Genomic DNA, 25373 nt, shown 5'->3' on the forward strand with positions numbered 1-25373 from the left:
CATCTCACATCAGAGTATCTGAGTTTGATTCCCAGCCCCAGTGGCCAACTCCTGTGTCTTGTTAATGCAGACTCGTGGAGGCAACAGTGATGGCTCAAGGAATTGGGTCTCTGCCACTTGTGTGGGAGACTTGGATTGCATTCTGGCTCCTAGTTTCAACCCTGACCCGTTCTTGCTGTTCTGGGCACTTTGGTAGTGAACAGAGGAAGGGAGATCTCTGCCTTTCTCCCTCTCTCTCTCTGACTCTCTCTGTCAAAAAGCAAACAGAATTTTTCTAAAAAGAAAAAAGTTCATAGAAAAACAGAATTAAGACACATTTTGGTGCAGAACATTTTTGAAATGTATTTTTTTTATAATATACATTTTCCATAAACTTTTCGAAGACCCCTCATATACTGCAGAGCAAGAGAAATTTAATGATGAATTTTGGAAATAATGGCTATAGCTTGATTTAGTTACCACAATTAGCTGGTTAAGATGTGGCCCAGGAAACTGATTTCTTAGCCTATGGAAGAAAGGGGCATGACGAAGTTAGCAATAACAAAGAACTTCCATAATTCAGTGAGAGAAGTTTTGGGTGTGGGAGGGGGTTATGAAAGGTCTGGAATCAACGTTGATAATGACAGAAACATGGTACAGCTGAGAAAGAGCTGCCCATCAAGCAAATATGTAAAAGACTAGGAATAACAGGTTGACTGGCAAAACCTGTGTCAGTTAGTGTTGAGTTCCATTTACTTTGCAGCATCTGTTCGCTAGGTGTGAGGACTCTGGGAAAATCTAAAGCATAATATAGTAGAAAAAGCACTTTAATCAGAAAAACTCACTTCAAGGGAGGTCATTTGGAGCAGTGGTTAAAACGCAGCTTGGAACATCTGGGGGTGCCTGTTTTGAGTCCCAGCTCCAGTAGTTCCTGATTCCAACTTGCTGCTAATTCACACCCTGAAAGTCAGCAAGTGACGGCTCAAGTACTTGGGTCCCAGCCACCCACCCAGGAAACCTAGGTTGCGTTCTGGGCCCCTGGCTTCAGACTGGCCCAGCCCCAGCTCTTGCCAGTATTTAGGGAGTAAACCAGTGGATGCAAAGATCTCTGCCTGTATGTATCTTTCCCTTTCTGTGTTTCTGCCTTTCAAATAAAAATACTTAAAAGAAAAACTCACTTCAAATTCCTGCTCTGTCACTATTAGCAACCCACTTACTGTGTCTCTGTTCATGGATTAAAAACTTAAGAGTACAAATGCCACCTTTGAAGTGTTGCCATGAAAATTAAATTAAGCCATATATGGCAGAACAGGTACCCCCAATCAGTTAATCATTAATATCTTACTATTATTATGATATAAAACCAGTTAATCTGTTGTTGTTTGGGAGGTGAGAAGACTGGATATTAAGATTCCAAACATGTATCACGTTCTATCTGGAAGATTTATCAAACAAAACAATTATTTTCTTAGGAGAGAGATTAAAGAATAGTATACAGGGAGAATCACTTGTTCAACTTCAACGAAAGTAAATTCCCTTAGTGTTCACACTGTTTTAAAGACTAAGAAAAGATTCAAACCTCTTAATCCTGGATTATCTATCATGATATTTCTTTCAAGGAATCTTTGAATCCAACAATGTTTGTCCTTTAAGATTAAATACAAAACAGCTGGAGAAATTTGAAAACAGAATGCTAAAATTTATTAGGTAACAGCATTATGGTTTGTAAGAAAAGATTAATTTTAGCAGATGAATGCTGATGATATATTTAGTGAAGTTTAGAAATGTTTACAACTTTCATGGTTCAGAATTATATTTAAAATATATAATTAAGCTAATGTGGTAAAATGTTAGTTATATAATGTTATACGGATCATGTTTAAAATAATTCATATTAAAGCACTAGAGGAGGGGAGGCTGCATTTAGGGACCATCCCAAGTAAAATGTTCTATCTTCTTCCTTTTCCACTCATGGTACAGATGGTTAATGGCAGAGGTGGTTAAGCAGAAAACAATTGATGTTGGATAAATAACATATTCAGCCATAGGTCAGCCAACTACAGAGCAAGTTCTAAGAAACTTCTGAAACAATGTTAATATCACTTATAGAATCCAGCTGGTGAAAAGTCAGTAATAAAACCTGAAGTTTTAAGACAATTCTTTTTGCTGGGGTAGGGTTTGGGAGGCAAAATATTAGCCTTTCCAATTCTAATCACAAAACAGAAATAGGGGCCGACGCCACAGCTCACTTGGCTAATCCTCCGCCTGCAGCACTGGCACCTCGGGTTCTAGTCTCAGTTGGGGCACCGGATTCTGTCCCAGTTGCTCCTCTTCCAGGCCAGCTCTCTGCTGTGGCCCGGGAGTGCAGTGGAGGATGGCCCTAGTGCTTGGGCTCTGCACCCACATGGGAGACCAGGAGGAAACACCTGGCTCCTGGCTTTGGACTGGCGCAGCACGCCAGCTGCAACCAACGGAAAAAGGAGGACCTTTCTCTCTCTCTCTCACTAATTCTGCCTGTCAAAAAAAAATTAACTAATTTAAAAATTTTTAAGAAAACAGAAATAGGGATCTATAAGGATATTTTGAAATGGTTAAAAATGCAATTACAAAAGAAAAAAAGTCTGTAGTCCCCTGTTTAGCATACAGGCTATCTTGAGACTCATTCCTCTTAATTTAATAATTAATACTTATCACTAATTGAATATATTGCTTTTGTAGAGTGGTATAAGAACAAAAAGAATTGTGGAGGCCGGCGCTGTGGTGCAGCAGGTTAAAGCCCCAGCCTGCAGCACTGGCATCCCATATGGGCACCAGTTTGAGTCTCAGCTGCTCCACTTCCTATCCAGCTCCCTGCTAATGGGCCTGGGAAATCAGTGGAGGATGGCACAAGTCCTTGAGCCCCTGCACCCACGTGGAAGACCCAGAAGAAGCTCCTGGATCCTGGCTTCAGATCGATCAGCTCAGCTCTGGCCATTTCAGCCATATGGTCAGTGAACCAGTAGATGGAAAATCTCTCTTTCTCTCTCTCTCTCTCTCTGCCTCTACCTTTCTATAACTCTGCCTTACAAATAAATAAATAAATCTTTTAAAAAAATTTTTATTTAATAAATATAAATTTCGAAATACAACTTTTGGATTATAGCGGATTTCCCCCTCATAACCTCCCTCCCACCCGCAACCATCCCATCACCCTCTCCCTCTCCCATCCCATTCTTTTATATATATATATTAAAAAAAGAGAATTATGTAAGAAATAAGCCAAAGTACTATTTAAATTTAAGGTATAGTTAAAGAATAAGGACTACAAGTGAAAAGAAGCCAAAAAAAGATTTACACAACCGGAAAGCAAAAATAAATGAAAATTTTAAATCCCCAAAAGACAAAATTAAATGATTCCTTGGGTTAACGAAATAAGTTTGCAGCACATAAACTGCAAAACACCCTATGTAAAAACATCTACATATCCTTGGTTAAAAAAACAAAAAAAAAAAAACAAAACAAAACTTCTGGCAGGGCAGAATATGGAGTTAACATTCCATCCAAAGACCCAAGCAGAAATTTGCTGACTTCTAAGAATGTCCTAGGAGAATGACTAAAATCATGGAAAATCTCACTGAGAATATTAAAAATTGGAAGTCACCTTAAAGGTTAACATTGAAAGAATAATGTAGTTATTGCACAAATACCCATATTATCACATTATTACTCAGAAATTAATAAGACCCAAAAAGTTAAAGTAAAAATAAAGAAATTAGTAAGTACAATTATAAAAAAATTGAAATACCAAAAAATTACATTGGAATGAGGAAATTCTGTTCCTTTTTCTCACTGATTACCTCCTCCACTAGCACTATCAAATTTTTTTAAATTATTATGAAAAGAATGAAAAATAAAAGTAAGAATGCCATGGCTGGAAGGCCACTAGTGAACTCTCACATACCAAGAACCCTCAAGATAAGAGCTAATACGGAGTATGAGACTAGATGTTCTAAGAAAGGTCATTGTCCTCAATATCTGACTGCTAATTTCACTCAAACAGCAGCAAAACCACTCATTCTTTCCTTCTTTCTAATGGCAGATCCCAAAAGGCATCCAGCACACAAATGCTGCCAGACACATAATTCTTAATTATGACCAGCCTATAAACACTTTATTCTCAAAGGCTCTTTTAGCCCCGAATTGACATGAAATATATTACTTCTCTAGAGCTTTCTATTCGTTTTTGTTTTCCAGCTGCAAAAAAAAAAAAAAAAAAAAAAAAGCCAATTTGTTAAATTACCCATCTTGAAAAACTACAATCAGGGATGGGCATTTGGCCAAGTAGTTAAGATGCCCACTGCTCATACTGGAGTCCCTGGGTTCAACATCCAGTTCCACTCCTGTCTTCAGCGGCCTACTAACACAAACCCTGGGAGGCAGGGATTATGGCTAAAGTAATTAGGTTTCTCCAACACCCAGGTGGGAGACCTGAACTGGGTTCCCAGTTCCCTGCTTCAGCTTTCCCCAGCCTTAGCTGTAATAGGCATTTGGGGAGTGAACCAGCAGATGGGAGCCTTTATCTGTCTAAATCTCTGCCAATCAAATAAACGAATAAACAAAATCTACAATCACAAAATCGTACTCACATATTGCTACTGCTTTTTTGCCCTAACCTTAGATGGGCTATTTAAAAGAAAATTAGGATGACTGTTTAAACAATTCTGAAAGCATCTGTCCCATAAATACTATAGTGATAAGGGAAACAGATCTAGTTATCAAAGTCTCATTTCCACAACCCCCCAGATCCTCGTCCCACTTTCCTGGTCCAGAAAACCAATGGCTCCTTAGGATGCTGCGTATGCTTCCCAGGAATCTCCTTTGAAGGAGATTCTATTGTGGAGATCTCCATTTCTATTGTGGAGTTTTCCTAAGTGCAATTCTTTTAAGTCAAGAAATTACTAGCAATTTAGGTGCTAAAACTTCATATCACCTAAATTCTATTCATACTCATTTTTACAACATAGACAATAGTTGATTAAATTCTAAATGAAAAATCTTGTCAATTATAAAGTTATAAAGAGGTAAGAGGCACACCAAAATGTTCTAATAGTTTATGTGTTTAATTCAAGACTGCTTGAAAGTAACTAAGGTTACAATTTGTTATTTAAGAATTTTTGTATTAATTTGGAGCTTTTTAAATGATTATTTCAGATGTAAAGAAATAAAAAGAATCTGTGGGCAAGTTGCAGAAGTTATAGAGGACAGTGTGTAAGGCCACCACAAAACACACCAAACACCGGAGTAAGGGAAAGAGTTTATTGGGGGAAACCCGACAGACTGGAGGGAAGGGGCGAAGAAGGAAAAGAGGCAGAAGAAGAGTGTAAGAGAGAGAGACAGAGGTCAGGAGATGGAGAGGAAGAGAGAGAGAGAAAGGAAGGAAGAGAGCGAGTGAGCGAGAGAGGAGAGAGCCTGTTCAGGAACTTTGCCAGGGGGCGGACAGGGAAGTAGGAGCAGTGAATCCCATTAGGATGGGGGTGGAGCTTGACACCGGTGGTTGGGCCATGTGGCCACCTGGCTTCCAGCAATGGCAGCGGGAGCTAGAGCCTAGGATGGTGTCAGGGTGTAGATCATGCCATAGTTAAGACTGTGACATTTTCCTAACACAGTGTGTTCACCTTTTAAGGGTAAAAAAAAAAAAAAAAAATTATTTGCATAAAGAAAAGACATTGCTTTTAAAAATTATTTTGTCTTAAAGTAAAATGTCTAGATTGGATTGGAAACGTAAAGATAGCACAAAATACCTAAAAGCTTAATTAAGTAAGTTGAAGAATGTGGGAGCAGGTTATAGAAGGTTTGAGTGGCTCAAACATGGAAAGCAAGATGATATTTTAAAAGATCTAACAAGTCTAAAGATGGATGGATTTAAATTCAATCCTTGGGGTGCCACTGTGGTGCAGCAGCTTAAACCACAGATGACAACACTTGCATCTCATATCAGAGTGCTGGTCTGAATCCCAGCCATGGTGCTTCTGGTCCAGCTTCCTGCTAACACATCCTGGGTGGCAGCAGATGGCTTAAGTGCTTGGGCCATGGCCACTCACCAAAGTGACCCAGGCTGAGTTCTGTATTCCTGGCTTCAGCCTGGCCCAATCCTGTCTGTTAAGGGAATTTGGGGAGTGAAGCAGTCGATAGATAGAGCTCTCTTTCTCTCTCTGTTGCCCCACCTTTCATGTATATGAAAATAAACATTTATGAAAAATAAATTTAATCTTTTTGTATAAAACTAAAGTCTAATACCTCTGAAACCAAGCATCAAAAAACTACGTTATAAAATAAATATGAGGGGCTGGCGCTATGGCACAGCAGGTTAAAGCCCCAGCCTGCAGCGCTGGCATCCCAGCGCTGGTGCTGGTTCTAGTCCCAGCTGCTCTGCTTCTAAGCCAGCTTCCCGCTAATGCACCTGGGAAAGCAGAAGATAGCCCAAGTCCTTGGGCCTCTGCAGTCACATGGGAGACCTGGAAGAAGCTCCTGGCTCCTGGCTTCAGATTGGCTCAGCCCTGGCCATTGCAGCCATTTGGGGAGTGAACCAGCAGATGGAAGACTTCTCTCTGTCTCTACCTCTCTCTGTAACTCCATTTTTCAAATAAATAAATTACATGTTAAAAAAAAATATATATATATATATGTGATATGTGATTTCGATTTAAACTCTTTGGATTATTTCTAAGTCCCCATTTTTTAATACAGAATTTTAAAGCTTTCCCAACTAAGCATGGTAGTATTATTTAATGCTTTTTAATTTAAAAAGTTGTAACTTTAAGAATACTTTGTGAATTTTCACAGCTGTCAGGAAACGTTTAGAAAGGAAAAGGGGGTGGTGAAAGATTTAAAAAACTTAATATGGTAGCATAACTGGAACAAATAATAGACACTGGCTTAAATCTTATGTTTCTATCTATATTCCTCCTATTTTTCTACAAGAATGTTTTAGTAAGCATCTGATAGTTTCATCAGCCTTTCCATTTTCAAACAAGTTAACTTTCACTTCTCATCAGGTAACAACTAAGCCCTAAGATTTCCTAGAGCATGAACCTCAATTATTGAGTCCCTGTTATACACATAAGGCAAATGTTGGTTTTAATTTGTGTTGGAACAAGGCAGTTTTCACTGGAGTGCTAAAAATGTTCAGCAAAAAATTTCCAAAGCTCTCTTTTGATCCATACAGATCAAAATGTAATAGACAAAAAGTGGTAGAAGATCTAGAACATACGTTAGTCATATTTGATTCTGGCTGTCAGGGATCCTTCTTTGTAATGGGAAATAATTTGAATCAGGATGGAACAATTGATAAGAAGGAAGAACAAACCAGCTAACCAAATAAACAAAAAGGTGTTCTTTCCTTGAAACTCAAGAAGGTAAGCAGGAGCCAGCCATAAGGCCTGCCCTAGAAACCACAACATTACGAGGACCACAGATCTTTTCCAAGGCATTTTCACCAGTGGCATCACAAGGGGCAGAAGGCAGAGGTACCAAAGAAAGTACTGGGAGGTGCAGACTTTGTTAAAAGTCACAAAGATGAACGTATGGAGAAAACAACAAAAGGCAAGGTCCCTGTAGTAGGCGAAAGACACCGCTGAAAGCAAGATGCACTGTGGCAGGAATGCAGCAATTCCCAGCGGGAGGCTCCACCTGCTCTCGGCAGTCAAATACAGCATGTAGAAGTACGGGGAAAAGTTGTGCCGGATATCCCGCCGGGTCAGGTGATAAAGGTAGGTGTGCTCCAGAAACTCCCAGCCGTATTTACAGTAAAAACCGAAGCTCAGAGCAAAAAACGTGAGTCCGGACACCGCCACGAAGAGCAGCACTGCGCGATTACACAGCCTCTCCAGGAACTCCCGCAACCGAGCTGGGAAGGAACACCGGGCTGGGCGGAGGGCTTTGTCAGGGTCACGTTCAGGAAGCAAGTGGAGAGCAATGGGCAGGATGTAGGTCACCGGATAGATCTTCATATGCACCGCGAACCCGTAGGAAACGGCGGCACACGCGACCAGTCCTTTCTCGAGTGCGTACAGGGCCATCAGCACCAGGGAGGCGACGATAGAGTCCGCGTTGCCTCGGCTGGACACCGCCATAGGCAGGGGGTTGAGAAGCCAAAAGGCACAGTAGCCGCAAGCCTGGCGGGGCCCCAGCCCCTTCAGAAGCAGCAGGCGGTATAGGAGGAGAGCGGTGAGCAGGTCGCAGCTGATGAAGAGAAACTTCCCAGAGAGTTCGCTGAGGTAGATGTTGGGGGTGAGGAGCCAAGCCAGCAGCGGAGTGTAACGGTAGGTCGCCCTCAGATACGGGGAGCGCCCTTCCGTGACGAAGCGCGCCGCGTCCGTGAAGACCTGATAGTCGATGTCTGTATACCTCACGAGCAGGGTCCGGTCCTGGACGACCCCATAGAAAACCAGGGCGACCCGGGCAAGGAAAGCCACACCAAACACGCCGGCAGGGGACACCCGCACGTTCTGGAGCCACTCTCCCCAGTGCTCGGTCGAGTCCATGATCTGACTGCAAGACAGGCGCTCCGCCCCGCCCCGCCTCCAAACTGCACTCGTACGTCTAACCTTCGATTCCACTTCCCGCCGCGAGTGGCCGGCGCATCTCCTACCTCTTAGGGAGCCTGCGGGAACCACCAGGGGACGATCACTTCCGGCATGAGCCCCGCCTCCGCGCTGCTTCCGTTTACCAGCCCCGCGCGGGATTCTCGGAGGCGCCGGCCCTAGAATTCCTCCCTCGGCATTGGCTGTCTAGCTTCTGCTCCTCCCCCTTCGGGGCGGGACTTCCGATTCCTGGCTAAGGCAACATCCGCTTGCCCGACAGCCCTCACTGGCCGAAAATGTTGAAAAACGGAGCGAATGTGTTTTTATGAGTGGGCCTCTCGTCTCCTTCCCCAATTCCAGTCATCATCCAGCGGACCCCCGACCCAACAAGCTGCGAGCTATATCCCGTAGGCCTTGGCTGGAGACCAGAGAGTGAAAAATTAGGATTGAAAGGAAAAGAAGCCTGAGATAGTGTCCCATAACTTTACTACACCAGCTCTCCGGTGTTCGCGAGGAGTTTGTGAGTCTCATGAGACCGGCTGGGATCATTTGAAGCAGAGGCAGAATGTGTATGTTGCTTGCAGTATTAGGGGCATTCTTAGATTTCAAAAACTATCAGTTGTTTACCAGAAATTCAGATTTCAGTGAGCACCCTGAATTTTATCGGGCAACCCCAGGTGGAGAGGATGTGGGAGACAAGCTGCCGTGCCAAACTCTGTGTTTGTAATTCCTTCTGCCAAAGTTGTCCTCCCTGGCAAACACCCACTCCGCCCGCAGGCCTCAGCTCAAGTGTTAACTCCTAGAAGCCTATCCTGGCTCTCAGCCTGCTGGCTCATCAGGCACAGTGTTCACCTGCCAGTCCTCTCCACTGTCCAGGGGTAGACAGGCTGGGGCAGGGGGACCCCATGCTCCAGACAAGCGAATAGAAGATCCTGCCCAGCTACATACAAGTGTGGCCCAGGGCCTGCCACCCAAATGCTCCAAAACTCCTGGTCACCCTTTATTATTTGTCATGCTGCTTTGTAGTAACTTGTTGTTTTGTTTGTTCCTAGTTTTTGATCAGGACTCTTTAAGTTCTTTAAGAACTGAGTCTGTCTAGTTCTTTTCTGTAGGGACTTAGACTAGCCATTCAGTAGAAGTTGGATTATTTTTGGACGCTCCTCCTACCAGAATACGTCTAAGGTGACATCCTTGGAGTGCTCCAACATGAAGGTTTTTCCCCCTTGGAATATGTTTTACCTGTGTCAAGGCCTGCCCCTTCACACACCTCACTCCAGCGCATTAACTCTGTCTTTGCTGTGGTCACTTACTGCACTTACAGTCTGCAGAATTTGATTTCTTCAGATTTGCAGGGTTCTTGAGTGTAGGAGTTGGATCTTATCTCTAGACTTTTTTCAATCCCTTATAATTTACTGCAGTTTTAACCACGTGGCAAACCTTTAGGTAGTACTGACTGACTTGGTTTCACAGATTGAGTCTACTCCCTGGGGGATGTCTTCGCCAGCATAAGGAAAGGTCACTCTCTCCATTCTGAGCATGCGGCTCTCAGGATTACCCTCTACTCATCCATCCTACACTTCACATTTATCCTCTGGATGAAGCATGTCAACCTTACTCTCCATTCATGTTCTGATATCTCTTGTCCTTTTATATGCCTTGAGATAATTATATGCCTTATATTGTTAATTGTTTCTATCAACTTCTAAGGTATATTGGCCATATAGTCACCATTCAACTGGTAATTATGATGATGATTTATAAGAGCAAGATTTGAAGACTTATTTGCAGTGTGCCAAGCAGTGTGCTAAATTATTTTCATATAAGGTAGATATTCCCATCTTTACAAATGAGGAAAATTAAGGTTTATGGAGCTCAAGTAGTTTTTCTAAATCACAGTAGCCAGCTAGTGGCAGAGCAGAAACTCAAAACCAGATCCTTCTGACTTAGGGTATGTTAGTCAATATCTGACAGACTTCTAAATAAAATGTTGACTATAAATTTAAGTTCCCTCTCTGTTTCCTCTCATTGATCTGTTGTGTGAATCTTTCTGATACTCTCTCACTATGATTCTTTCTGCCTCTGATTTATTCTTTTCCTCTTTGAGTAATAGATAAGTGAAACTTAGTCCCAGAAGGCAGAGATTATTGGAGGTAAATCTCTAAGAATTAACTTGGCAAAAGTTCTTCTGACTGGAATAGTTTAGGTAGAATGGCAGAAAGACCTCAGCCAATATATCCATTTATGGCTGACCTAGAGGAGAAGTGAGAGTCACAGAATTTGGACAGATAAGGAAACAAAAACTAATCAAAAGAAACTAAACATGTCACTGAAACCAAAGGAGTGAGATGTAAATACTAGTTGTGGGAATAAAGAAAGGGCTGGAGCTGTCTAAAATATTCTAGTCAAAGAGATTCAACTTTAGTTTCTGTTTCCATGTGGAACAGAAGCATCACAGGATTTGTGGACCCTATACTGATCATTTTGCATTAGGCTAAGGGATTCTATTTTCACATCTCCCTGAAAAAACATGTTTTTTCAAATATGATCATGGCTGCTTAATGATAGTAGTACATTCTTAGAAATGTATGAGCATCATAAAGTGGACTTAAACTAAAACTGCTTTAATGTCACCAGACAATATAATCTTATGGAGCTAGCATCTTGTATGCAGTCCATCATTGACCAAAACATTTATTAGCATGCATAACTGCACTCAACTCTTCATTACTTCTTAGACTACTGTAATGCTTTCTAATTCACCCATTTACTACTAGCTCCTAGATTTCCATACTTTTAGAACAAGTGGCTAGGGAAGGCACATATTCATAGCTTGCCCCTAATATCTTTAACCAGAACATTGGTCTTGTTCATTGTAACACATTTGCTCTCATTACTCTTCCATATCTACTCTCCAGCTCTTTTGCTCTGTTCTGTGCTCCAAGAAAATAACCTCTGAGGGCAGAATCACTCAGTCTTCCTTATTCTCTGGCTTCCCATCAGAATAGGCTAGTGGGAGGCACCAGCTGATCTTTGGCAAGGTCTGAATACCTCTACATATGGCCATGGTTCCTGTTGGAACTATAACCTTGTCCCTTGGGTGCAACCCTCACCAGATTCCAGTAATTCCTCAGATTTAAGACTGGCAAAGGCTTCCTACTTTTGTGAGTTCCAGGGTGCTTCACCATCTCTTGTTTATGTATGAAACCTGCATACACCTTTGTAAGTAATTCCTTCATTAAAACCTGTCCAATTAGCACTTTGAATGTACCATCTCTTTCCTGCTGGAAGCCTAATTCAGTCACTTTCATTTTTGCTACATCTCGTTCCTCTGTCCTGTATTATAATGTCTTTTGACTACATCCCTAATTATTTCCATGCTCAGAATCCTGTACCTTGGTCTAGACCTTCAACAATGCAATTAAATAATATGCATCAACACCTAGATAGTACTATACTAGGAACTGTGGCAATCTTTCCCTCAACTTCTTTCTTTAAGAGAAAAAATTATTTTATTTATTTTAAAGACAGAGAAAGAAAGGTCTTTCATCTGCTGGTTCAATCCCCAAATGGCTGCAAAGGCCAGAGCTGAGCCAAACTGAAGCCAGGATCCAGCAGCTTCTTCCCAATCTCCCATATGAGTGCCTGGGCCATCTTCCACTGCTTTCCCAGGTGCATTAGCAGGGAGCTGTATTGGAAGCAGAGCAGCCAGGATTTGAACCAACACCCATAAGGGATCCAGCGCTGCAGGCTGAGGCTTTAACACACTGGACCACAGTGCTGGTCCCTCCCCCAACCTCTTCAAGGTCTCTTAAGTAGTTTATGTCTCCTTCCTCAATTCTGCTGTAAGATTGATATTCATAAAAAAATATTTTAGGCCGGCGCCGTGGCTCAACAGGCTAATCCTCCGCCTTGCAGCGCCGGCACACCGGGTTCTAGTCCCGGTCGGGGCACCAATCCTGTCCTGGTTGCCCCTCTTCCAGGCCAGCTCTCTGCTGTGGCCAGGGAGTGCAGTGGAGGATGGCCCAAGTTCTTGGGCTCTGCACCCCATGGGAGACCAGGAGAAGCACCTGGCTCCTGCCATCGGAACAGTGCGGTGCGCCGGCCGCAGCGCGCTACCGCGGCGGCCATTGGAGGGTGAACCAACGGCAAAGGAAGACCTTTCTCTCTGTCTCTCTCTCACTGTCCACTCTGCCTGTCAAAAAAAAAAAAATATTTTACTTAGATTCTTTTCCTTGCTCATTTCCCATAGCTCCCAACTACCTAAAGAAAAAATAATAATAAACTCTCCCTTTTCTTTCCTTCCTTCCTGCTACATTTATTGGACATCATACTTGCCTGGCATTGTGTGAGGTGCTGAACTGTACTATTGATCAAACACTTGACATGAATTCAAGTCACATAACACTTAAAAGTCTAGTGAGTAAGATATATTGATCAAATAAATTGATAAGTAATGTAAAATTACAGAAAGTGTTATAGCTTTTAATGGTATTTATTTTTTTTATTTTTTTTAATTTTTTTTTATTTATTTATTTTTTTTTTTTGTGGACAGTGAGAGAGAGACAGAGAGAAAGGACTTCATTTTGCCGTTGGTTCACCCTCCAATGGCCGCCACAGCTGGCACGCTGCGGCCAGCACATCGCGCTGATCCGAAGCCAGGAGTCAGGTGCTTATCCTGGTCCCATGCGGGCGCAGGGCCCAAGGACTTGGGCCATCCACTGCACTCCCGGGCCATAGCAGAGAGCTGTCCTGGAAGAGGGGCAACCAGAACAGAATCCGGCGCCCCGACCGGGACTAGAACCTGGTGTGCTGGCGCCATAGGCGGAGGATTAGCCTATTGAGCTGTGGCGCCGGCCTTAATGGTATTTATTTTTATCTAAAATGGGAATAGTGAGAGTTAAGAAAGTTGGGGTTGGCAGGCAGTGGGGAGAGTTCCACAGAAGGGATATCAAGTGGAAATCCCCAAGATTGTACATCCCTTGATGGAATGTGTCATGTCTCACATTTCTTCGTTAGGTAAACAGTACCTTCCATATAATGGGAACTCAGTAAATGTTTACTGTGCTGACTTTTCATGCATTTAATGTCAGATGTTTTCTAACTGATGATCCCTTGCCTAGTACTTGTCCCTGTGACGTTTTCCACAATGACCCCACTATTTTTGGAACATGTTATTAATGCTTTATCTGGCATCAGTATGTGGGGCTTGTTATTACCATGAGGTATATTTGTTCCATGCCTTTTACCTGCCCTTAGTACATGCTACCTATTATTTTCTCACAAATGTTTAAGTTTCTTCTTCTAACTTTTAGGAACTATACATTATATATATGTATACATATATATACATTATATACATTATAGCTTATATATCATTATATCTTATTTTTCTCATATGTGTCATGATCCAGTCTTAGTGCTTCCTAAATGTTACAGTTAAGTATTTATTATTGGTGATAAGAGACCAAATTTTTTTCCCTTCTTTTTCCTCTGTTCTTCCATTTTGGGGGAGGGAGGAAGAGTAGTTACTATAGGATCTGTTGTTTTTTGTCAGAATTCAGGATTGGATATTGACACCCTTTCTCAGGCTATTATAGACAAGGGTAGAAGGCAAATCCATTTCTTTGAGACTTGAGGAGACTTGATTTTTCTTGAGGAAAATCAGCAACGAGTCTGCACAGAAGCATGGAAGGGAAACTGAGCTTGTGATCACTGGCCAAAGGGGACAATGCCCAGTTACAAAACAACTTAGACTTCTTGGATTAAGATGAGCTAGTTTTCAGATGTTTTTTGAATCTTGGCCTTTAAAAACTGAATTTTAGAGGCTGACACTGTGGCACAGCTGGTTAAGCCCCCATCTGCAGCACTGGCATCCCATATGGACGCTGTAACTCTGCCTTTCAAGTAAATAAATAAATTATTCTTTTAAAAATTTATTTACTTATTTATTTATTTATTTGAAAGGCAGAGTTACAGAGAGGCAGAGGCAGAGAGAGAGAGAGAGAGAAAGGCCTTCCATCTGCAGATTCACTCCCCAAATGGCGACAACAATTGGAGCTTGGCCAATCCAAAGCCAGGAACCAGGAGCTTCTTCCGGGTCTCACATGAGTACAGGGGCCCAAGCACTTGGACCATCTTTCACTGCTTTCGCAGGCCATCAGCAGTGAGCTGGATCAGAAGAGGAGCAGCTGGGATTCCGACTGGCACTCATATGGGATGCTGCAGCTGCAGGCAAAGGTTTAACATACTACATCATAGCACTGGCCCCCATTGTAGCCATTTAGAGTGAACCAGCAGATGGAAAATCTCTCTCTCCCTCCCTCCCCCATCCCATGTGTCCCTCTCTCTGTAATTTTGACTTTCAAATAAAAGTAAATAATCTTTTTTAAAATATTTATTTATTTTTATTTGAAAATCAAGAGTTACACAGAGAGAGGAGATGCAGAGAGAGAGAGAGAAGTCTTCCATCCAATGGTTCACTCCCCAATTGCTTGTAATGGCCAGAGCTGCACTGATCCAAAGCCAGGAGCCAGGAGATTCCTCCGGGTCTCCCACGCAGGTGCAGGGGCCCAAGGACTTGGGCCACCTTCTGCTATCCCAGGCCATGGCAGAGAGCGGGATCGGAAGTGGACCAGCCGGGTCTCGAACCAGCACTCATATGGGATGCCGGCACTTCAGGCCAGAGTGTTAACCCGCTGTGCCACAGTGCCAACCCCTAAAGAAATCTTTTTAAAAAATAAATAAAACTAATTTTTAAAAGTATGTGCTGGGGCCTGTGCTGTGGTATAATAGGTTAAGTCATTGCCTGCAGTGTGGGCATCCCATATAAATGCCAATTTGAGTCCGGATTGCTCCATTTCTAATCCAGCTGCCTGGGAGAGCAGTGGAAGATGGTCCAAGTGCTTGGGCCCCTGCACTCACATGAGAGACTTGGAAGAAGCTCCTGGCTTTGACCTGGCACAAGTCCAGCCATTGTGGCCATTTGAGGAGTGAACCAGTGGATAGACGACCTCTTTCTCTCCCTCTTTCTCTCTTTCCTCATTCTGTAACTCTGCCTTTCAAAATAAATAAAATTTAATTTAATTTTAAAAAAGCATGTGCTAAAGAATCCTAACATTAATAAGGGCAATATAGGAAAGAAGTGAAAGGAATGGGTAATATTATTAATGAGAAAAATCAAAGGGAAAAATTCTAGGATTGCAGTCAGAAGCTCTTCTAGCACAGCCTAACTCAGTCCTCCCACTGTGTGTTCAGGCTATGATAATAGTATTGGCTTAGATTTCTCAAAGAAGTTAAAGTGAAGATGAGAGACTCATCTATTTTATTTAGTAGTTTGTTCTGAATGGATAAAAATAAAATAAGCAAAGAAAAAAACACCTTTTTTCCCTAGGTAAAATTGACCTGACTTAATCTTTAATGCAATGAATGGAAAAACCATCACTAGATGCTTCTCCTTCAGTAGAGCTGGACATTGCTGAACCTGGGGGCATGTACTAACTGTACAGCAAAGGTAATGCATTATTTCACAAATAAACTAGGTTAGCTAACATGGGTAACGGACCAGGAATAGGAGTGTTGGGGTGGTACAGTGTCCGTGGCTTGTATCAGTGGTATAACTGGCTTCTTCTCTCTGCTCAGACCTCATAGGAAAATCCCTGGATGATTTACAGACTGATGGGGGTCTAGGGAGATAATAAGGCAGAGCATAGTGTGGGAATTTCAGAAGCTCTCAAGGTACCTCACCATCCTCTCATGTAGCTGTTAGACCCACTCCCTGCTTTCATACAGAAGCATCAAACCCAAAGCATCACCCTATATGCCCAAATGCCAGGATTAGGACTCTTCTGGCACAAATGGCCTTCTTTCAGGGCTACTTGCAGCCTTTGAGGGTCTGAGCCTCTGCCTTAGGAGTATCTTGTCCCAACAGCTTTTCAGTCTTGGTGTTTGGATTCAGGGTTGAGGCTTCCCTTTAGTGCCTCTCGTATACCAATGTGCTTAGTTTCTCAGATTCGTTCCAGGGGCTGGAGCTGCAGCTGCTCCCACCCCTGTGGAAGAAGGGGAAATATATTGTACTTCAATAGAGGGAAACAGAAGGGTGCTTTATTTATGTGCTTTATTTAAAAAAAAAAAAGATACTACAGTGAGAGGATGCTATTTGGGATGGGGGCACATAGCGTAAGTAGTAGATTTTCCTAGCTTTCCATGGATAGGGTATCTCCCCTCCCCATTTTCCTTCTAACACCTCTCTTCCTGATCTTATCAATAGCACAAGGTTCATCATAAGCTTCGATGGATAGCTCTTTATCTCTGAAAGGCAGCTTCTACCCCTCTCTTCCCCATCATCAAACATGAAATCCCTCATCAGCTGTATCACTTCCATGTTGAAACCAAGATCACTGGTTGTAAGTTGGAAAATCTGGGTTTTCTACCCCACAACCAGGACAGGATACCTACCCACTACACTAAATTCTCTGAATACTTCCTTTCTGTACATTCAATATATTGGGACATATATACATCTATATACATCTCTCTATATGTATATATTATCTCTGTTTCTTTCTTAAATAAACCTTTCATCTTTATCATATCCTAATTCCCTAAGCCTCCACTCACCTCTCTTTGCTAACCCAAGTAAGACTCAAGTGTTTCATTGATTTCACTGGGTCCCTCAGCGTCAACATTTCTCATCTTCACATCCTCCCCCCAACAGTTGTTTTGCCCATGCCCTGAAATCTGCCCCTTTTAACACCTGAGCCTGAAAGTACCCTGCCAACATTCCAACTCTGGTTGGTGTGGACAAGGCGCCCATTCCTCACCTGACCTGGCCACTTCTGGACTTGACCTGTAGAAAGAGGGCTCCAGGACAGATGAGACAGGCTGTGGTCTAAAGAACCATTTAGGGTTGTACAGGGGGGAGTTGTTCCCTGGGGATTGGGAAGGCTTGTGGGTGAAGTTGCCAGATTATGTTCATAGGGCAGTATGATTTAAAGTGCAACATAGAGCAGAGCCTGGGGTAGGGGAGGAGGTCAGGAAGGATTAAGTCAGAAAATGTTCTCAGTGTTATCCAGGAATCAGGAGTGTGGGTCTTAGAATGGACAGCAGGGCTCTGAGAAGAGAATAATTCCTTCAGAGGGGAAGCAGCAGTGTGCAGAAGAAACCAGCGTAACTTGCCAATGGAGAAGAAATACACACAGTGGTACATTTTGTCCTTACACCTTGAAAGACATCAGGTAAGTCTAACGTTGAATAAAGTTTCAAGCACTGAAACTGGTCCTTTGCCTTCTGTTCTTTGTTTCTGATTTTCAGGTTTTTCTGGTTCTTGTTTTCATGAGAGAGACAGAAATGCTGGTTTTTACAGTGAGTAGAGACTGAATGGTCTTCATTTTCAGCAGTTAACTGAGTTCAAGGAAAGATGAATATAATAGGACTTTATGCAGTCAGAGTAGATGATGACCATGGGTCCAGTCGTGAAGTGCACGCAGATGCCTGTGTGTGTTCTGCATGAGCGCATGGCTCATAACCATTAGTTCAGTTCACTTTAAAAAATAAAACTGCCATTTGATCCCTACAGGATCTCTATGCCAAGCCACTTTTGGGGAGTTCCATGGTACCTAAATGAGACCAGAAAGCACTCTTGGGATGTGGGGCTTTAGAGAAAGTTCTGGTGCCTATATACCCTACCCTGCCCTTTATCACAGCCCCCACCAGAGAAAAGGGAATGCAAAGTATACTTTTTAGCGTGCGTGAGGAGAGTAGAGATGACACTGATTTTCATCATTTTATACCAAGTCTCAGGAATGGCTGCAAGAGACAATGGTTATTTGATAAGGAGGTATCATTTCCTTCCCTCCAGGCACTGCCTACTGAAATAACTGGCACTTTTCAGATGGGTACAGAGAGGCACATCAGGGACAATAGTGGCTACTGGCCACAGAGTCCTGCTACTGTCCAATCCTTCACAAAGATCGCCAATTCCCAGAGGCTCTGTACAGCAGTTTAGAAATCTGAGAATTCAACTTATGAGGTTGGTTTTACTTTCCTAGGGAATCTGTGTTTTCAGGGGAGCACCAGTGTAAAGACAGGGTGGCCCTTGGATGTCCCCTCCTTTCCCCCAAAGGATTGGGGTTAAATGGAAGAGGGACCTGAGCTAGGCAGGAAAGAAGAAAAACCAGATACAGTATAACATGGAATATCATTTTCAGGCTTTTCCATGGAGCCTGGGCACTGGACTTTTCTCAAATATTGGCTTAGTCATAGGAGAAGCAATCTTCCCAAAGTTTTCTGGAGGGTAAGTTCAATGTTTGGGCAACACTCTGCATTAATCATTCCAACTTAAATAGTTCAGAATCCAGGATGGGTACAGGTGTGCTGGTTGGTTGTTTATGGTTCTTGAATCAACCCCAGTTCTCTTGGAGCTGAGGCTATCAGAGGACTAGTTATTTTGAAGGAGTCCACTTAAGAAACTAGAAAGGGAAAGATAATGGTGATTGAGATTCTAGGCAATAGTCAGGAGTTACCAGCAGAAGTTAGACAAACCCTGAGTTCTTTCGACAGGGATTGGTAGAGGCTCTAGGATAAACTGATTTCAGATTCCTCTATTTCTGAGGGCACCAAAGAGACCACTCAAGAGAGTCTTGCTGTGAAGGAACTTTCTATATGTAAAAGTAGAGACAGAGGGGATGGGGCTAGCCTCAAGTCACCAGACTTTATGGTGATGGTGGTGCGGGGTGCATCCATCCAACCACATGGTCCTCCTAACGTGAGTCTCCAAGCATGGCTGAGGCCTTCTCAGCCACTTTAGCCCCATGTTCCCTCTCCTTCCCCCATCCTGGCTTAAGGCAGTTGTGTGTATTGGGGTAGAAGCAGGGGAAAGTGAAAGAGAATGGTGGGAGGAAAATTTGGACAGCAGTTGGCCTTGACTGAGGGTCAAGGGTTAAAAAGGAGGGAGAGGAAGATGGATGCTTCTAGGGCTCTCCAGTAAACCCAGGAAGATCCCCTGACCCAGGGCGTGAACAAGAGGAAGGGAGACCTGCGGGATGGGGATGTGGGAACAGGCCATCAGACGTTGCTAATGCGCACACTAAGAGCACTGCTCTCCTTCTCAGCTTGCTCCCTCAAGGACTCCTCCAATTTGAGTTTTTCTGGGTCTCCGAACCGAACGGTGCTGTCACGGAGGCCACTAGGGGGAGCCACTTTCACAACTTGGTCGAACAGGCTGAAATCAGCTATGTATTTGCCACTGGCGGACAGTGAGATAGCAGGTGTGAACTCATAGCCCCAAAGGATTTCCTCTGGCAGGTAAGAAGTGCGCACCTGGCAGGTAGCACTGGTGGACTCCACTGTCCCACTTAGGATCAGCACCAGCTCAAAGTCACCCTCACCACTGCGAAGAGGGAGGTCTTTCAATGGACTGGTCTCATCTACCACATGGTAGAAGGTAAGGGGTAGAATGAGGAAGGGACTGTCAGAGGCCGTGTCTACTTGGAAAGTCACATTGACCTGGTTGAGTCGGATGTTCTCACCCTCCTTGGTCTGGTGGGTCTGAAGTAGTTTGCCTGTCACCTGGCAGCCAATGAGGAGGCTTTTACGCATATTGGCAACTCGGATCATAAGGCAGGGCTTCCCATTGTGGGAGGCTACAACTGCATGCTGGCTGAAACGGATGGTCTCGGCCCGCTTCTTGGGCCGTGCAATCTTCGCCAGGAAGGTACCAGTGATAAAGATTTCCAGGATGGTGGTGAGTACCAGCTGGGCGATAAGAAGCACGATGGCCAGGGGGCACTCCTCACTGATGTAGCGGAAGCCATAGCCAATGGTCGTCTGGGATTCAAGGGAGAAGAGGAAGGCTCCGGTGAGCGTGTGCACCTGTACCACACAGGGGGTGTGGTTGGCCGGGGGTCCCAACTCCAGCAGGTCCCCATGTGCCACAGCTACCAGATACCACACCACACCAAAGAGGAACCAGGTGCCTGCAAAGGTGGCAGAGAAGAGCAGAAGCTTGTAGCGCCACTGCATGTCAATGAAGGTTGTCCATAGGTCCTTGAGGTAGAGGAAGCGCTTGTCAGCAATATGCTCCATTCTCACGTTGCTGCGACCATCTTTTGTCAGGACTCTCCGCCGTCGTATCCCTGGGCCCATCAGGGGCCGGCTTTCTGTCTGAGTGGTCTGATTGTAATATACCTTGGCAGCTGACGTCATCTGAAAGGAGCAAGACAGCATAATAGAAGTTATTTTAGAAACAAAGCCAACTCCTAGACACCACCCAATAGGAAGAAGGAATAATTTACATTCACTTTGGTATCATTTATTTGTTCTGTTCTTAGCAACTATTTATTGAATTCTTACTATAGGCCAGTCATTGTGCAAGGTGCTGGTAAGTCAGAGATGAAAATATTATCTTTGCTCTAAGAACTCATAAACTAATAAGAAAGACACTGTTTACTAAGTGCATAATTGTAATACAATCTAATATTAGATTGCATTACAGGAAAGGCAAAGAAGAAATAATAATAAGTACAGAGTTCCTTAAAGATGGGGGTGAGACTGAGGGTTCTACTGATCTCCAGTCACCACAAAACCAGGTCTGTGATGATCCCTAGTTTTGAAATAGGATCCCTTTCCACTCTTATGAATGGCTACCATGAGACAAGAAAGGCTATTCCATTGAAACCCTTCTAAGCCAATCTCCCTTAACACACACAAATACCCTTAATTTTTCCTTTCTCTCCTTTAATCCCAAATCAATACCCATTGGTGATACTAAGATACTCATCTGGAACATAAAATAGCAGAAACTTCCCATTATTCTACCCTTTAAGAGGCTCTCCAAGCACCAAACTCATTTCATTCTCTAATCATCATCACCATCATCATCATCATCATCATCATCATTTGGGGAAATTGGCATGGATTAAGATCTCAGAGTGACGTAAAGAAGAGTACATACAGGACTTGAATGAAAAGAAAGAAGTAGAAGTGGAAGAGAAGCAACATGCTGACGCTTCCTGGGAGCACTGGAATGTTTCCCCAAGGATCATAAGAAATGCCAGGTTATAGGTGGCAAAATTGCTTTGATCGAATAAAGTAGAAGAGTTAGGATTGTCTAGTGGCTATGTTTCTGCAGGCTCAAATTCGGGATTGCTTTTTGTCCTGATAGTAGAAAATGGGACAAGTCACTGCAATATGAGACAGTTCACTTAATACAAGGTGCCTGGCACCCTGTCCAAGGAGTATCTTGTACTTTTCCAGAAGAAAAATTTTAATCACTTGAATCTTGGCACCCTGGATCTGATAGCCAGACCTTCTGGGGAGGAGCAAGGTGATCTGTCAGGAGTTTTCCCTTTTTGGGGGAACAGAGAGGTCCTTTACATTCTCCATTCCAAAAAGTCTGGATCACTGTATTTTATTCTTTATACTGCCCCCAACCTATTTTTCCCAAGCCCTTGCCCCCATAAAACACTAAAATATTGGAGTCCTTTCATTTAGGCACTGAATTATTATTTTTTAAAATATTTATTTATTTATTTGAAAGTTAGAGTTACACAGAGAGAGGAGGAGAGGGAGACAAGGAAACAGAGAGAGAGAGAGAGAGAGAGAGAGAGAGAGAGAGGTCTTCCATCCACTGGTTCACTCTCCAATTGGCCGCAATGGGTGGAACTGTGCCGATCCGAAGCCAGGAGTCAGGAGGTTCCTCCGTGTCTTCCATATGCGTGCAGGGGCCCAAAGACTTGGGCCATCTTCTACTGCTTTCCCAGGCCATTGCAGAGAGCTGGATCGGAAGTGGAGCAGCCAGGACTTGAACCAGCGCCCACATGGGATGCCGGCACTGCAGGCGGCGGCTTTACCTGCTACACCACAGCGCCAGCCCCAGGCACTGAATTAGAGATCATCAAGGATGAGAATCCCAAGAATGTTCAGAGGTAACTAAAATGGCCATATTACCAGCCCCCATTCATTTTGGGATTTTTATCCATGCGAGGCTACTTAGCCGGACTTGGATGCCATTCACTGACCAGTTACTTTAGGGCAAAAAGGAAGCTCTGAAACTCTGAAGTTGAGAGAATTCTTATTTGGAGTCCAAATAAAGCCCTCTTTCATTCTCAGTAGTACCAAACCACTAGCACAATGCCTGCATGTATATACCATTTTAGAGTTCATGCCTCCTCATTTGATCCTTAAACTCATGAAAAGAAGATATAAAACCTCTGTAGGATATTTTGAGTAATATTAGAGAACAGAGGAATTACTGCAGAGTTGGGAATGATTGAAGATGATTTTAATTTTCAGAAGGCAAACTAAGGTACATCTCATAAACTATAGGCAAACAGATATGATTGTGAGCACTTGGGCAGAATGGGGGACAGGAAGTTATCAACAGACTCAGTATTTGTTATTAACAAAAAGTCAGAACAAAAGAACTTAATTTCCTTCTGTGATGAGGTTACTAAATCAACAAATCAGAAAGACAATAAAGTATACCTAAATTATATCATCAAGGTTTTTGACAAGATCTCTGTGACCTTGAGGATAAAATAGAGAAAAATAAACAGCATCCTAATGTATTATGTGACCTAAAATAAAAAAATTAGTGGTACTGGTGAATGGACCATGATAGCCTGGAATTAATTTTCTAATGATGTACCCGAGAGCTTTATCTTTGGCCTTGTCCTATTAAAGGTTCTTAACACTGATTCCACTCAAAACTATCAGACAATATGATGTTATATGGATAGCACAAAACTGGAGTGGATTGAAAATGCAAGGGCTGGGGCAACATTAGGGTTCAAAAGGAGCAAAAAAGTAGACTGAATCTAATAAAAAGGATAAGAGCTAGATTATGAACTTAGGTTCAAAAATTACCTGAGCAAGTTCTGGTTTTCAGAGATGTGATTTAGCAAGAAATAGCATGAGAAAAAAAATAAACACTTTAGCAGAAAATCCAATATGAATTATTCATGTATCTTAGTTGCCAGATAAAGTGATGCACTCTTAGCTACTTAAAGCCTTTACAGTAAGGACGTAATTGATTCTACTCTGCTCTGTTCATCCCATTCCTGCAGGCAGTTTCCATTATCAAGGGACAATGAGGACATGTGAGGATTCAGAGCAAGATCACATGAGAAATGGTTGAAGGAAATGGGGAAGTTTAATCAGAAGAATAATAGATGTGTGCAAATGCTTGGTTTGAAGGACTGTCACATGAATGCGTTGGACTAGTTCTTTGAGTTCCAAGAAGAGCAACCAGAACCAGCAAGTTCAAGCTACAGGGGAAATGATTCCAGACTGATAGCACCAACTGCACTACAATAAACAGGATAGTTCAAATGTGAAAAGAGCAGGGCCGGCGCCGTGGCTCACTTGGTTAATCCTCCACCTGTGGCACCAGCATCCCATATGGGCACTGGGTTCTAGTCCCGGTTGCTCCTCTTCCAGTCCAGCTCTCTGCTGTGGCCCAGGAAGACAATGGAGGATGGCCCAAGTGCTTGGGCGCTAGCTCTGGCCATAGTGGCCATTGGGGAGGGGGGTGTGTGAACCAACGGAAGGAAGACCTTCTCTCTGTCTCTCTCTCTCACTGTCTATAACTCTACCTGTCAAATAAAAAAAAAAATTAATGAATAAAGAAACAAACATGAAAAGAGCTTCCAAAAGAGTAGGGAGGGCCCTTGAAGGTGTTCAATGACAGGTTGGACGAGCCCTTGACAGAGATCACATAGAGGAGATAAATTTTGGATGGGAGCTTGAAAGATCATCTTTCAGCTTTTGCCTGTGCCCATGGGGGAACAGGATGGCTGCCTCCTCTCCCCCACTTCCACCCCTTGTTTTCTATGGTCACATTCAGGGATCTTTCCCAAAAACTGTAGCTTTGGGTTGAGAGGAGATTGTCCAGAGCAGGGAGAATGGAAGCTCTTAGGGTCCAAGGAAAGCCTTGTTTATTCTCCAAATAATAGTCTGATTATTTATCACCTTAAAGTTGATAAAATATATAATTTGATCTTCACACCATGAGGTAAGTGGGAAAGATATCATTAGAAACTAACACTCAGAGAGATTCGCCCCAAATAGATTAGAGGTGGAGCTGGAATCAGTGTTCTTGCTCCTGGTCCAGAAGTTTTTAGTTGTAGCAACTGCTTCTGTGTGCCTCAGATTCATTCTCACGGGTCTCATGCTTTCAGGAGGTGCCTCCGTGCACTGAGGACCACGGCTGAGACGGAAAGCAGAGCCCAGAGCCAAGGCTCTGGACTCATGAGCATGGGGGATTTTGTCTACTGCTGCATTGCCTCTGGCTGTTGTGATTGCCGCCTCCGGCTGTTGGGCCCACTATTGCCAGCCTTTACATCTGCCACCTCCAGCTGTGATCTGCGGCTCCCAGCTGTTGTGCCACCTCCCACGGCCAGGCAGTTTTGTCTTCCACAGCAGCCAGGATCAGAAGCAAGTAAACCATCAGCTACGTGCAAGGGCAGGCTGACCTGGCCCCTAGGGAAAGGAAACAGGCCCACGTTCTGAAAATGGTGTGTTGCCGCCCCACCCAAAACCCAAACCCGCTTTCCTCCAGAGGGTGCTATTCTCCCAAATTCCATCTCACACAGGCACAGAATTCTGAAGACTAGCCTCTGAGTAGCGAAAGGAACAGAAGCAGGGACATCCATCTTTTTTCTCCTCCAAGAGCTGAACGAATGATTCTTCAAACAAAGGCCAGTCATACCTACAGTGAGGTCTAGCATGTTCCTTCAGCAAATACCACTCCCCCTACTGCTTCAGGCCCATCAGATCTTGCTACAGGTGTCTTCTTCTACCTGAGAGCTCATATATTTCACTCGAGAATCATTCATT

The 25373-nt window shown here is 43.4% G+C and overlaps 2 protein-coding genes across 2 annotated transcripts; both read right to left on the reverse strand.

The window, feature by feature from the left end:
* Window positions 1–3298: 3298 nt before the first annotated feature.
* Window positions 3299–8647, reverse strand: PIGM (phosphatidylinositol glycan anchor biosynthesis class M). Its single transcript, XM_062192553.1, has one exon. The coding sequence runs from the start codon at window positions 8499–8501 to the stop codon at window positions 7230–7232; it is 1272 nt and encodes a 423-aa protein (XP_062048537.1). The 5' UTR covers window positions 8502–8647; the 3' UTR covers window positions 3299–7229.
* Window positions 8648–19601: 10954 nt separating this feature from the next.
* On the reverse strand, window positions 19602–20741 carry KCNJ10 (potassium inwardly rectifying channel subfamily J member 10). Its single transcript, XM_062193707.1, has one exon. It carries the CDS (start codon window positions 20739–20741, stop codon window positions 19602–19604), a length of 1140 nt encoding a protein of 379 aa, XP_062049691.1.
* Between the last annotated feature and the right edge of the window lie 4632 nt (window positions 20742–25373).

The sequence above is a fragment of the Lepus europaeus genome, chromosome 5, assembly GCF_033115175.1.
Source record: "Lepus europaeus isolate LE1 chromosome 5, mLepTim1.pri, whole genome shotgun sequence".
Taxonomy (NCBI): Eukaryota; Metazoa; Chordata; class Mammalia; order Lagomorpha; family Leporidae; genus Lepus; species Lepus europaeus.